Raw genomic sequence first — 14,664 nt, 5'->3', positions numbered from 1 at the left:
GGTAGGGCAGAGGAGGGTGGTAGCACAAAGAGAGGCCTGTTCACGACCAAGTCCAATCTGAAGAGGGATCCGTTCATTCCGCATGGAAGTGAGACCCTTCCAAATATTATTAGATAGCCAAAGGGATAAAATCAAGAGGACATTGAAGCAAGATAGGCAGATACAACAGCATGTTACCAGAGGTACCACTGAAGTAAAGGGTAGGCAATGCAAGATATTAACACCTGTAGTGAATCCCTGTTTAAAATCTAGCTGAGAGAGAGGGTTCAGCTCCTTGACAAAGCAAGGCTGGGTAGTCTTGGCCTGGTTTGCATAGCTGGACCCTTCCTTTTAGACGAAGAGTAACCGAGTGTGCTTTTCCGGCTCTGAACCAGGCGAGTACCCAGACGGATGCTCTGAAGCTGCCCCCTTCGCAGCCTCCCCGGCTCCTAAAGAACAAAGCATTGCTGTGCAAGCCCATAACGCAGACGAAGGCCACTTCTTGCAAGCCCCATACGCAGCACAAGGAGTGCCAGACAGGTGCGCCTTTCCCCTTTGCGCAGGAGAGACCAGAGCCAGAGAAGTGGGTTTCCCGGAGTGAAAGAGAACAGGGCAGTCCCTGCTTAGCAAATACATGAACCCATGAAGCTGCCTTATACCGAACCAGACTCTCAGTCCATCAGAGTCAGTATTGTCTACTCAAACCGGCAGCGGCTCTCCAGGGTCTCAGGCAGAGGTCTTTCACATCACCTACTTGCCTAGTCCCTTTAAGTGGAGATGCTGGGGATTGAACCTGGGACCTTTTGCGTGCCAAGCAGAGGCTCTACCACTGAGCCAAAGCCCTATGGGGCTTTCTGTCATGCCACACACATGCCACCCCCCCTCCCCAAATTTACAAGACCTTTCTTTACAAGCCCAAGTCCCATCAAGCTGGTTTCTGGGGGCAGGGAGGAAGGCCTGAGCTCAAAGCAGGGGTTCCCCAATTTTTTCTGAGCATGTGGGCACCTTTAGAGTTCTCACACCTGCCACAGGAGGTGGAGCCACGCACACAGAGGAAGACTCAAGTGCAGGGCTGGGGCCGGGGGTAATTTAAAAAGAACTATGGGAGGAAAGGAGTGAGAGAGAATAAGGCCAGCACCTGGGGCAGGTGCTGCTCAAACAACCTTATTTTAGTCTGCCCAGCCAATTAGCAGCACTGCCTGGCATGACCCCACATGGCCCTGCCCACTTTCTAAGGGTACCTGGTGGGCGCCAGGAAAGGTGCCGGCAGACACCATGGTACCCCTGGGACTCCTGGCCTAGGGACTGGGTTGAAGGTTGCATTCCCTGGCCTATAATCCATCTCTCATTTAAGAATCTCTCACGTGTGCATGAGCCCCAGCGGTCACGTGGAGACCTGTCGCTTACAGAAAGGCACAGCGAGTCCGGAGTAGTGGTTGTGGCAGGCAGAGAAAAATTAACAGCCAGCAATTGGAAAAATATGGATTAACCTTCTCCTATCCAAGGAACTCACTTTTTATTTTAATTTTCTTTAAAATGTAACAGAGGAGGAGGAGGAAGTCCCACCCAAGGTCCTCATGGTGCCCATTCCTGTACCAGTGTTCGTGCCAGTCCCTCTTCATCTGTTCACCCAGTACACCCCGTTTCCGCTGGGACTGCCAATACCTGTGAGTGATGTCAAAACACCGTGGCTGTAAAGGTGGGCTGGCCAACTGAATGTGGGTTCATGGCTGTCTCTGAGAATCCTGAATGCCTCTCTCGGTGCGTCTTTGGCACCGAGAGGAGTGCGGTAGGCCAGGGTGGGTCTCAAGGTGCAGCGCCCAAATGAACATATTCAGGATCTCTTAATAGGGGAGGCCAAAGTAGTCTGTGCCAAGCGATCCTGACTTGGAAGTCTTGCTTAAGAGCAATAAGGAGTGCCTCACTGGGTCAGGCCGTCGTAGTCTGTCACTTTGCAAGAATCCCAGCAAACAGCCCACCAGGCATTAGCCTTTGGACCAACAATAGACCATGATTTGCCAACCTGTGGTTTGGAGGGACTGGGGAAAGGGTATGCCCCCACTGGGGCCCCAGAGGAATCCTTAGTTAGCTGGTAAGTGGAAATGTCTTAAGTGGTACATATGGGGGGTTGATCTCCCGAAACCCAGTTGCATGGTGGGTATATGAATTGTTTTGAAGGCCACCTTGTTTATGGTTTAATAATGAGGTTTTAATCGATGTTTGATGGCTTTATGTATTTTAGAGGTTGTTACCCACCCTGAGCCTGGCCTTGGCTAAGAATGACGGCAGGCTATAGATTTTTTAAAATAAATAAATAAATAAAATGATAGAACGTGAGCTATCCTTCAGGACGGGCTTCACTTCAAGGGTCAGGCCAGGCCTCCAGGGATTTCTGTGGCGGGAAAGGCGTTCTTCTCCCCCTAATCCAGGGCCCATTGCCTTTCGCCGTTAAAGCACCTTAGTCTCGGAGTAGTTGATGAATAATTATTCTTCCTTGTGGAGATTGCTGTGGCTGTGCAACATCCTCATGAGGTCAACTTGAATAAGAGACAACTTGAATAAGAAGTACGCCATCAGCATGCAGGAGAATAGATACTTGCTGTTGATCAAGTGAAGGTGGAAAGAGCTCTACCTGATAACCTCACTTACTGCATTGTTGAGATGGACTTTGAAGGTGGATTTTACTGTGTGAACTGGCAAAATCCACTTGCAAAACGATCGTTAAGGTGCAGTGAAAGTCAATTGAAAGTGCATTATTTGGGCTGTGTGAAAGTGCCCGTAGATTGAAAAGCAGTGGAATTTTTACTGCGCTTTTACTGTTTTATTTATCACTGCTGGGGCAGTTGTTTTGGTTATATTGTAACGGTCCTTGGCCATATACAATAAGTGTTTACCTACCTACCTAACAAACAGCCAAACTGCATCAAAATTCAGAGCAAAAGATCAGCAAAGAGCCAGTATAAAAGAACCCTTTGCATAATTTGCATTGTACAGTTTAACATTACTGATAACTGCCATGTCGATTAACCAGCCATAAAGTTTCTGTGACCCAAACACTGGTTGTTGCTAGTCCTTTATTAGGAAGTGGTACGTATGAGGTTTCATAATAAGGAAATGTACATAGAAAAACCCCTGCACAATTGTTATCGTGCATTGGCATAAACATGCACGAGGTTTGCATTAGGATTCCTGGCAGCTGTTCCCCTCTCTCATGTCCCTTTCTGTAAAGCATCTCTAAGAAGCTCTTCAGTCCCATAACGCTCTGTTTGCCATCCACTTCACATCCTCTTTGTTCCCCTCCAGGGTCCTTTATGCATGGCTGTTTCACCCCTCCCACGACTTCGGGTCTTTGTGTTGATTATGCATTCCGTTTCCGACCGTCAGAGGTCGCCTCGCTCTCCCCCTGCGTTTCCCCGCATTTTGTCCATGCTTTCAAATTCAAAATAAGAAAGGTCTCTGAAAACACTGGGAAAGGCAGGGGGAGATCGAGGCGACCTCTGACAGTTGGAAACGGCATGCATAAAGACCCGAAGTCGTCGGAGGGGTGACAGTGAGTGAAACATCCATGCATAAAAGAGCAAGTACACCTTCACTTAAATGTTTGGTGATCTTTTTAAAAGAACCACATTTTGTTCCATACTGAACCACAACTGGCTCTAGAGCCATAGGTTTAAGACCCCTGCTCTAAACTCCCTTCAAGTTAGGCGACTTCTCCTTATTGAGGAAGGGTCAGTGTTCTGTCTTGCCATGACGGGAGGTTTGCAAAGCTGATGAGAAACCAGAGCAGTTTAAGGAGAAAAATCCTTTTCCCGTGAGCCTTTCCTTGTTGAGAACTAGATGACAACAAATTATCCCTCCTCAAGTGTGTGTGTTTTTTTCCTGCCCTGAAATCTTGCCTTGCTTTTTTGGCTACCTAACCATCCCTTCTGCCATGAATCAACCCCCCTTTTAGGTCCCTGTTCCCATGTTCGTCCCCCCTGGCCCCGAGAACCCTAGCAAGGTGGCAGAATCCATTCCAGACGTCAAGGAGAAGAACTCTGGCAACGCCTTCGAGGCGGATCTCCTCCAGATGGCAGAAATGATCGCAGAAGACGAGAAGGATAAGGAACACTCTCGGGGAGGTACACGGCTTTTCTAATGAAGTCATCTGAGGAGTCGATGAAGGGAAGAGGGAGCCACCTGGGGAAGTTTGGTTTTTATGTGTGGAAGTTGTATTTCATAGCCCAGGGGTCGTCTGCAAGCCTGTGGGCACCTTTGGAATTGCAAGAGAGGGTGGGGGGGGATACCACCATCAACAGGCTGGTGACAGATAGGCAGTAGAGCGAGGCGGGAAGAGCTTTTCCCCAGGCACAGCCCGCTAGGAAAAGGCTCAGCCGGCTTTCCTCAAACACATGGGCGGATACCTGAAAATGCTCTGATGAAAACTCAGTGAATCACTGTCGTAGCCCAAAGCCGGGCTCTGCCAGCTCTCCCCTTGATTCTGCCAGAAAGCGACTCTCCCCGTAGGGCAGTCCTAAGGACAATTACACCCTTCTAAGTCCATTGGGGTCAGCTTGCTTAGAAAGCTGGGACTCTACTTACTTTTGAACTGTTGATCTCCAAAGGAGGGGACGCTTCTTGAGAAGGGCTACTCATATTTTTCATTTGAAGTCCCAAAGCTGCGGTTTCCCAACCCCTGCACAATGCTGAGATTTGAGTATATTGAGAGTATTTTAAAGTATTAATATATTTGTATGTAAATAGGTATCTATGTGGATATGTTTATGCATGTAATGTTGGACTATCGCTCAGTAGCCGTGTATTTAGATTAGGGATTTATCATTTCAGATTAGGGATTTACCATTTTATTGTAGTAATAGTATCTGATAGTTTTAACACGATTGGTACTATAGCAGATATTGCTGGTCTTTGACTGCAAATAAATTGAATTTGAATTTTGAATTTGAGAGTGGGGGGTAAGAGCTGAAGGGAAGTGGAGGAGCAGGAAATGTGTCGTGGTGGGGGGGAAAGGCAGGATCCTCTCCCTCAAACTGCATCCCATCCTTGAGCCCATGAAATTTCACACACCCTTTAAGTAGCAAGCTAATAGTCTTTGAACATGTAAGAAGAAGAATGGCAAAACTCTCCCTATTACAGGTTTTGAGATAGAATCATTCAGCTTTTGGTGATCATTTCATATTTCTTCCAACTCCGCTGGCATATCTTATTTTCTTCTCCACTTTTGCAGGTTCTCAGACCTCTGACCATGAGCTCTTCTTGGACCCCAAGATATTTGAAAAAGGTTGGTACTTAGGTTTGCGAGTATGACCACGTGAGTTGCTTATGTGGCGTAGCGATGAGGGTTCTCTTCTCCTAGGAGAAACTGTGAAATGCAAATTGTATCAGTCAATAAAATAGTAGGTTCTGACCTCTCTTGCCTATGTCATAGCTTGTGGTTTAAATTAGAATACCCTTCCCCCAACAAACAATCACACAAATCTTTGAAATTGTTTCCTTGCCTGGCAATGGAGCCTGCATAGTCACCAACAGATAGCATTGTTTTATTTATTTATTGTATTTCTGCCCTACTTCTTGGCCATGGTTGGCTTCCTTTGTGTCTAATAAAGAGCCCGTACAAACATAGCTCCTGTCTTCCTGTTTTCATCTGAACTGGATCTCAGCTTGGCTGGAAGGGTGCCCAGCTGCTTCATGTCCTCTCTCTGAGAGCCCTTCCTTGGCATTTGAAAACTGAAGGAAAGGTGTTCTCAGGTAGAGTTGGAACAAGGCACAACGGAGATGTTCCTTGCTGCTTCCTGTGGTAGCTCATCCTTGGCAATCAGAAGCTGAATGAAAGGGATTTTATGGTGGAGTTGGAACCAGCCATGGTAGAAGGGTTCCAGGTTGCTTCCTGTCTTACCTGACTGCTTCCTGACCTCCCTCTGGCTACTAATCAAAATGGATACTAGTCATGATGTGTACCTATTCTCTCCAGGATCAGAGAAGCATGCCTATTATATTAGGTGCTGTGGACACAGGCAGGACAATGCTGTTGCAGTCGTCTTGTTTGTGGGCTTCCTAGAGGCACCCGGTTGGCCACTGTGTGAACAGACTGCTGGACTTGATGGGCCTTGGTCTGATCCAGCATGGCTTTTCTTATGTTCTTATGCTGGAGGAGAGTTTACGGACCTGGCTTTGCTGTTCAGATTCGGCCCTTTCGGCCTTCTCTCCTTTGTGCTCCCTCCCTCACTGCCCCGCTTTGTTACAGACCAAGGCAGCACGTACAGCGGTGATTTGGAATCTGAAGCCGTGTCGACCCCTCACAGCTGGGAAGATGAGCTGAACCACTATGCCTTACGCTCAAACACCGTGCCGGAGCCCGAGCCCGAGCCAAGGCAGTTCTCCAAAGGGGAGCAGGAGCAGGACTTGGAGGCCGACTTCCCCGCAGGTTTGTCAGTCATGGAGGAAAAGGCATCCGAGTGCGGAATGTGCCACCTCCTCTGGGCAACAAGCATGCATGTTCTCTGCACCCTTAATTGCAAGTAACTAATCTGCTCTCAAAGTTAGTTGAATTTTAGGCTAGGATCCCTGAACTGGTTGTCTTGGGGTCTGTCGCCTGCCCCTCACACCTCCTACGCAATGGCGGCAGCTGGGTTCCACTATTCTGGCCGCCAGGTTTATTCCAAATCTCTGCTTTTGTTTTGAAACTAGACTCCTTTGACCCAATCAGCAAAGGGCTAGGCCTTCACTCGCGTGCCCGAGCAAGGCGGAGACACAGAGATGGTTTCCCGCAACCCAAAAGAAGGGTAAGGAGGACTTGTTTTCTTGGTTGTTTTATGTGCCTTTTCTAGGCAACAGCCCCTGGCATTTCAGGGCTGGGGCAGTGGTCTGGGTTGGAATGTTGGCTCCCATTCTACCACGAAGTTAGATCAAAGCTTATTTCCCCCCTGCTTGGTAAATTCCCTGAAGAGTCAGTTGAGCTTTTGGCAAAGAAGCTGCTATTAAGAGATCCTCAGCTTGCGCTCCAAACTGCCAAGTTCTGCTCTGTTGCTATTAAAATACGCAGAACTTTATTAAAGATCGTTAGAATATTTTACGATTTTTTCAATTTTAAGGTGATAATTTTAACTGGGGGTTGTTTTTATTTATCTTACACCTTTATCTGTACGGGCAGTCTGATTCTGCGGTGCAAAACTATTTAGTCTGGAAATTTTGTTGGAATGTGATTGGTCAGTTGACTGAATTAATAAATTTGATTTGGCGCCCTCCCCCTCCATTTTGCCCCTGTTTTTTGGCCTTGGCCCCCCTTCATTCTCAGCCCTTTCCCTCAAAACTCCTTTATTGTAATCAAGGATGTGCAACTATTGGCTTCTTTTATATCCTGCCTGCAAAATGGGTCCCTATTGAGAGGGAGGGGAGGGAGGGAAGTTCAATTGTTCCTCCTCCCCATCTCGGGATTCTGAAATCTCCCCCCTTCTGGATTCTGTAAATTGGGATCCAAGATGGCGACGGCGAGGCAGCAGCGGTTGAGACTATCTCCTCCGATAAAACCCAAGTAAGAACTATTTAGTGATCTAGCTATGTGAAGCCAGCTGAATTGCTCTGAACAATTTGCTCTGATTAAAAAAAAGAGAGAGAGAGCTAGCTTAGTATCAGATTCTGTCAGTTCTGAGAGGCTTGAGCAGGTTGAGGGTGATCGGACCTGGTCTCGATTCCGCCACTCGCTGTATTTCCTCGTAGATTATTTTGGTGGGTGGGTGTGGTGGCCCAGACGCCCCCCCTTCCCCTCTGTGGTCGACGAGTACTTTGCGTTCCTTTGGTGGGGCACTTGCAGACTGTTTGGGATTTCCAACAGGGGAGGAAGAAGTCCATAGTGCCCGTGGAGCCCCGGATGCTGGTGCAGAGCTCTTACCCCGGCTGTTCCGTTTCCGGGATGAGTCTGAAGTACATGTATGGGGTGAACGCCTGGAAGAACTGGATCCAGTGGAAAAACACGCAGGAAGACCAAGGAGATCTGAAATTTGGAGGTAACGTGTTTGGGGGCAGGGGGGTAATCTAGATTGAACTGAGGAGGAGGAAGGTCAGGTCTTTCGTTTTCCAGGGGTATCGTTCCAGGGTGATGCGACAAGAGAATGAATTTGCACAGAATGATCCTGGAAATGTATCATCCAAGAATGCTGGATTGGGGGAGGGTCATGTTAAAGAGACCAGGGTGGCGTACATGTTTTTCTTCTCCTCTTTGTATCCTTCCAGCAATCCTCAGGGAGAGATATCGGGCCCAGTCCTTGGTCCGACACTCCCATCGCCAACTCACGGTGTTGATATTTTGGGCGTTTTTGTTCCCTGCAGTTCGGCCTGTGAAGCTCAAAGAAGACATCCTGTCCTGTTCTTTTTCGGAGCTGAGTTTCGGCTTGTGCCAGTTTATCCAGGAGGTGCGGCGACCAAATGGTGAAAAGTATGATCCCGACAGCATTTTATACCTGTGCCTTGGAATTCAGCAGGTAACCCTTCTTCCTCCAAGTGACTTTCAGGTCCTTCGTTTCTGTATCTGTGCCTTGGGGGAGTGGCCAGCAAACGGGGTTGCTTAAGTCAGGTTTCCACAGCGTGGCATCCATGGACATCATGGTGCCTGACAGTACCTCCCCTGGTGTTAGGGTTGCCAACCTCCAGGTGGTGCCTGGAGATCTCCCGCTATCACAACTGATCTCCAGGCGACAGAGGTCAGTACCCCTGGAGAAAAATGGCCACTTTGGCAATTGGACTCTATGGCATTGAAATCCCTCCCCTCCCCAAACCCTCCTCAGGCTCCACCCCCAAAATCTCCAGGTATTTCCTAACCTGGAACTGGCAACCCCACCTGGCGCCCACCAAGCTTTTCAGAAAGTGGGCCAGGGCCATTGTAAGTGGGGCTTGTTATTGGCTCTGCCACCGTTCAAATGAAAAGGTTTTCCGTGGCTGCAATAGCAGCCACAGCCACTGGTGGTTCAGAACGTTTGAGCTTGTGCTTCCATTCCTCCTTCAGGTTTTCCTTCTTTTTATTCTCCCTTCTCTTTCTCCCTTCCTCCCTGCCAGAGTTTCCTGTGTTTCTTTTTATTCAATTTCTGTGATTCTTTTGCAAAGCGAAGAGGGAAGTTTTGTGTTTGGCTCCATCTCCTGAGGCAGCCATTTTGGATTTGGCTCTGCCTACTACTGAAGCAATTTTGGGGCAGCCTTTACCACCCCATCTCAAAATTCCAGTGGTGACCACAGGCTCAAAGGTGTGGGGACCTCTGAGTGATCAGGATAGAGCCCTTTCATGTCAGTTAGCCTACGACCTCCTTTCCTGAAGTTGTGCTCCAATAATAGCCTTTCAGAGACATTTTGTTCTTTATCTGCTAAACTGGGCATCGCTTACCCCATTCCAAGGTCTGGGGGTGAGTAAACAGTACACTTCTTCATTTTGTCCCTGGCGAGCAAAGAATAAAAACCTCCTACACTGCTTCCAGAAGTTACACAGGCCTTTGGAAGCCTCTGGAGAAGATAATTCAACCCATGGTGAGCACTTCTTTGCACAACCAAATGGCTCTGACTCAACACACAGATGTTGTACATAAAGGAGAGTGGGAACATAGGGGTGGAGGCAATGCCTTAGGTATTTGTAGACCACCCAATTTCCCTGGCCACTCCCCAAAGCAGGCTGTTGACTGGAGAAACCAGCCTGCAAGAGTGCTGAAGGGGTGACTTCCCAGCTTTAGGAGGAAAGAACAGAACTAAATCTGTTAGTCTGTTTCTACATGAAGCACCAGTTTATGTCGTCGTTTCTTTCTTCCCTGGCAGTACCTGTTTGAGAACGGCAGGATAGACAACATTTTTACTGAGCCCTACTCCAGGTTCATGATCGAGCTCACGAAACTGTTAAAAATCTGGGAGCCTACAATACTTCCAAGCGGTAAGCTTGTTGTCTTTTGTGTGGAAAGTTGTTCTTTCGGCATCTTATCAGAGGGCGCGGTGCTGCCTCAGGAAGGAGATGACGGCGTCTAGTAAATCAGGGATGGGCTGATTTTAGTGTGGTGTGAATTTTTTCTCCCCCTTCCCATCTTTGAAGCTAAACTCCCTGTGATCCTTCAACATGTTTTCTTTTTAAAAAATTTATAGCACAAGAATGAATATTCCAGATCTTTCAACAGTCAAAGCATTAATTAATTGTGTTCCACAGTATTCTTGGATAACGAGCGCCTCCTCTTCCAAAGGCCGAGTTTCATTCAGCCCGGCGTGTCTTGCAAGGCCGCCAGAAATTGGCCGGTGGTGAATGATTGACTGGGTCTCTCTTCTTCTTTCCCCCCCCTCCCTCCCAGGTTACATGTTCTCAAGAATCGAAGAGGAGCATTTATGGGAATGCAAGCAGCTGGGCGCCTACTCCCCCATCGTCCTCCTGAACACGCTGCTTTTCTTCAACACCAAATACTTCCAGCTCAAGAACGTCAGCGAGCACATGAAGCTGTCCTTTGCGCACGTCATGCGGCGCACCCGGACTCTGAAGTACAACACTAAGCTGACTTATCTACGCTTCTTCCCTCCTTTCCAAAAGCAGGAGATAGAATCAGGTGCCTGGTTTAAGCCTTGGGGTTGGGTGAGGATAGTGGGCGTTGCCTTGATCGACCAGTCGGACGGAAGGGCCGATTGGTAATACATATAAAACCAATGAACTATCTAACTAAGATCATATATAACTTTATTTTCAGTTTTCACATTTTAAATAAAGATACAGATTAAAATTTTTAAAAGATAATCCCATTAAATGCCATAGACAAAACTTTTGTGACCCCCAAGGACACGTTTGGATCGATAACTGCTAGTACTTAACTACAAGCGCTTAGTCACCGGGCTCCATTTTTTAATATATCTATAGATCCATTTCTCCTCATGATATACTAGTGTTGATCTAGGACTGGGTTTAAATTCCCCACTCAGCCATAAAAGCTAACTGGGCCACCTTGAGCCAGTCACCCTCGTCCAGCCTCACCTGCCCCCACAGGGCTGTTGTGAGGCTACAGACGAAGAAGAGGAGAACTGTGTGAGCTGCTCCTTAAAGGAAAGGTGCAATTAAAAAATATGATAAATTTGAAGGCAGTGGGATTTAAGCCTCCTGACTACAGGCAGGATCCAAAAGCTGCAGTAGAAACTATACTCTTGGGTAACGAGTTTCTATGAAGAAAAGGGGGGGCGCCCCAAAGCAAAACAAAGGCAAAGAAACAGTTGGTGCGAGGGCAATGATACTTTTAATACGTTTTGTAAACCCAACGCGTTTTGCGTAAAGCTTCTTCAGGGGCAATCATAGAATCATAGAGTTGGAAGGGACCACCAGGGTCATCTAGTCCAACCCCCTGCACAAGGCAGGAAATTCCAAACTACCTCCTCCCCCCACACCCCCAGGGACCCCTACTCCATGCCCAGAAGATGGCCAAGGTGCCCTCCCTCTCATCATCTGCCTAAGGTCATAGAATCAGCATTGCTGTCAGATGGCCATCTAGCCTCTGCTTAAAAACTTCCAGAGAAGGAGAGCTCACCACCCCCTGAGGAAGCCTGTTCCACTGAGGAACCACTCTAACTGTTAGAAAGTTCTTCCTAATGTCTAGACGGAAACTCTTTTGTTTTGATTTCAACCCATTGGTTCTGGTCCAACCTTCTGGAGCTACAGAAAACAACTCGGCACCCTCCTGTATATGACAGCCCTTCAAGTACTTGAAGATGGTTATCAATCTGTCAAGTCAAGAGACGTTCGGAGGTGGTTTGCCATTGCCTGCCTCCGCCTCATGACCCTGGTATTCCTTGGAGGTCTCACATCCAAATACTAGCCAGGATCAGGGATGAGAGTGTGCGACTGGCCCAAAGTCACCCAGCGAGCTTTCGTGCCTCCAGTGGGGATTCAAACCTGGTTTCCCCAGGTCTTAGTCTGACACCTTAACCACTACACCGTGCTGGTTCTTTATACGTTTGTTTATTTACTTCATTTATACCTAACTTTCCTCCCTAGTGGAAACCAAAAACCAAGCTTACATTGTTCTCCTCTCCTCCATTTTCGCCCTCACAGTAACCCTGCAAAGTAGGCAAGGCTGAGATTGTGTGACTAGCCCAGCGTCACCCAGCAAGCTTCCATAGCAGAGAGGGGGGATTTGAATTTGGGTCTTCCCGATCCTAGTCTGATACTCTAACCACTACACGACACTGTCTCTCTTTAGTCTGCAGGTGGGCATTCTTGTGACTTGAATGCTTTCCCTCATTAAACACAGACAACCAGACTGTTAAAAAGTGTATCAGTTCGAAGGTTTGAGGTTCTTGCTCATTAAAAACCCCTATATATTGGGGAGAACATCTCCTTGGTAGGCTGTTCTGTTTGTGTGGGGGGGGGAGTCCCCCCCCATGTGTAGCAATCTCCATCACTCCCTCCACAGCCTGAAATGGCAGTTCAAGGAAGGGACCTGCTGAACCATCTCATGTGGACTTTAGAGCTGGTGGATACCCCACCTCCACTCTCCTTTTCTCCACTAGCAAGAAGAAACATTTTGCAACCATAGTTAATGCAGCCGAGGCCACTGTTGTTTTGGCTGTCCATAGCAACTGCTGTTTTGTCTTTATGGTATCACCCTGTTCCTTCTCTTCTGTCTCCCCACCACCCCCAGATAAATTAGTAGGCAAAAGAAAACGCCACGAGGGCGAAGGAGTCCCGATAGCCGTGGAGATGGTCGAGAACACAGACAACCCCTTGAGATGTCCAGTTCGGCTCTATGAGTTTTACTTGTCGAAGTGGTGAGTGATGGCAGGGGGGTCTTTATTTCCAGTTCTCTCCTTTTTTGTCCTCCTCAAATGAACCTTGTTATCGAAGAAGGGGAGAGGCATTTGCGGACTGCCGCCGCAGAAGGGTATTCTTCCTGCCCCAGCTCGGTGACTATTCCTTTAAGGCCAGTTCAGAGATCCTCTCTCAGTCCGAGAACAAAACAGCAAGCTCCATCTGACAATGCTTATTCACTGCTATAGCCCCAATCCCAGTCCGTTGCAGCCACGGAAGATCTTCTTCCTCTTTTGCTGCCCCAGCCAGCAGCGATTTCTGAAAGCAGCCCCTGGGGGGGGATAGCCAGTTTTTAAAACTCCTGTTTCACTACCTCAGGAGCCCCTTGGCGCAGAGTGATAAGCTGCTCACGACCTGGGTTCGATCCCAACGGAAGTTGGTTTCAGGTAGCCGGCTCAAGGTCGACTCAGCCTTCCATCCTTCCGTGGTCGGTCAAATGAGTCCCCAGCTTGCTGGGGGTAAAGGGAAGATGACTGGGGAAGGCACTGGCAAACCACCCCGTAAACAAAGTCTGCCTCGTAAACGTCAAGATGTGACGTCACCCCGTGGGTCAGGAATGACCCAGTGCTTGCACAGGGGACTGTTACCTTTTTCACTATTTCAAGTCTCCGTTTTGAATCTTGCCTCTGCCACAAACCCACTTATGTTCTCAAGCCACAAACCCACTTGGTGGCCTGAGGCAGCTCCTATGCTTCCAAGGAAATAGTTTCTCTTAATCTTTACAAGGGTTATTGAAGTGGTTATATGTTTAAACACTTTGAGCAGCCTGCAAAAAAAAATTAAGAATTATTTTGGGTGGAGGGAATGGGCACCGATCATTAGTGACTTATACGTTGGGGAGAAAAATAGAATTTATTCTCTGTAGGTTTCGCGAGACTGCTCTCCTGTTCCCATATTGTTTGAGAGGCATGGCCCTTGATTGGTATTCTACCCAGACCCCTCCACTTTGTTACTGAGCTAGCTTTTAAGTCCTGGCTCTTTGTGGTCCGCCAGGACCCCGTTCCTTGGGTTACCGTACAGAGTTCCCTTTTCGCATCTGTGATCTAAGTGGGGATGTCTTCATGCTGCCAACTTTCACAAGCCCTGTTTCTTCCCTGCAATAACAGTTCCGAAAGCGTGAAGCAGAGAAGCGATGTCTTTTACCTCCAGCCGGAGCGTTCGTGCGTCCCCAATAGCCCCATGTGGTACTCCACTATGCCAATAGACCCCGGGACTTTGGACATCATGTTAACGCGCATCCTTATGGTCAGGGAGGTACACGAAGAGCTCGCCAAAGTCAAAGCGGAGGACTCTGATCCTGAACTTTCAGACTAAAGACAGGAGGAGGAGGAGGGGGTTGGCGTTCCCTCTCTTTTTTTTGTGGTTTTTATTTTTTATTCCTCACCCTTTCCAATAACAACTTGCGGAAGCACCAAACTGTGAAGCCTTTGGGAAACAGTCTCTTGTCTCGTCGCGCCGACCAGAAACGTCTTGGGAGGTGCTGCGTGAGCCATAACAGAGTGCAAAACTAGAATCTCGAAGGATGTGGGAGGGGGGAAATAACCCCTGCAAGAATGCGCGAGAAACTGAAGTAAATAAACGGCTGGGGATCGGTCCTGGAAAAAAAAACACTCTTTAAGATTAACTTTGTACCTGTTCCTCCCCCCCTCCCCCCCAGTGGTGCTTGTTTTGGGATAAAAAACCGATTATGGATTTTTTTCCTTAAAAGGAAAACCTGTTGTGTATATCCTCTTTCCTGTAACCATGGAAGCAAAGAGAGCTAGAGGCAACCTGGGCTGGTTTTGGTGGCCTGGCTGCTGGCAACACATTTGTGGAGTTTACAAATAATTTTCTGTATGGTGCAAGGCAGAGCTTGGTAAGGTGCAAACCAGTGGAAACACTGA

The 14,664-nt window shown here is 48.0% G+C and overlaps 1 protein-coding gene across 2 annotated transcripts in view; it reads left to right on the top strand.

The window, feature by feature from the left end:
• Positions 1-14,109, top strand: part of ZMYM4 (zinc finger MYM-type containing 4) — a 32,252-nt gene extending 18,143 nt beyond the window's left edge. For both annotated transcript variants that reach the window (XM_056846248.1, XM_056846245.1), the window contains exons 16-27: positions 375-519; positions 1,525-1,646; positions 3,932-4,100; positions 5,207-5,260; positions 6,224-6,403; positions 6,667-6,761; positions 7,811-7,982; positions 8,305-8,456; positions 9,772-9,883; positions 10,290-10,538; positions 12,615-12,741; positions 13,888-14,109. In XM_056846248.1, coding sequence (XP_056702226.1) covers positions 375-519; positions 1,525-1,646; positions 3,932-4,100; positions 5,207-5,260; positions 6,224-6,403; positions 6,667-6,761; positions 7,811-7,982; positions 8,305-8,456; positions 9,772-9,883; positions 10,290-10,538; positions 12,615-12,741; positions 13,888-14,095 — 1,785 coding nt within the window. In that variant the 3' untranslated portion in view covers positions 14,096-14,109. The remainder of the gene's footprint in view (positions 1-374; positions 520-1,524; positions 1,647-3,931; positions 4,101-5,206; positions 5,261-6,223; positions 6,404-6,666; positions 6,762-7,810; positions 7,983-8,304; positions 8,457-9,771; positions 9,884-10,289; positions 10,539-12,614; positions 12,742-13,887) is intronic.
• Positions 14,110-14,664: the final 555 nt, after the last annotated feature.

Source organism: Euleptes europaea, chromosome 3 (assembly GCF_029931775.1).
Source record: "Euleptes europaea isolate rEulEur1 chromosome 3, rEulEur1.hap1, whole genome shotgun sequence".
NCBI lineage: Eukaryota > Metazoa > Chordata > Lepidosauria > Squamata > Sphaerodactylidae > Euleptes > Euleptes europaea.
The sequence above is the reverse complement of the archived record's forward strand: the minus strand, read 5'-3'. Positions and strand labels throughout refer to the sequence as shown.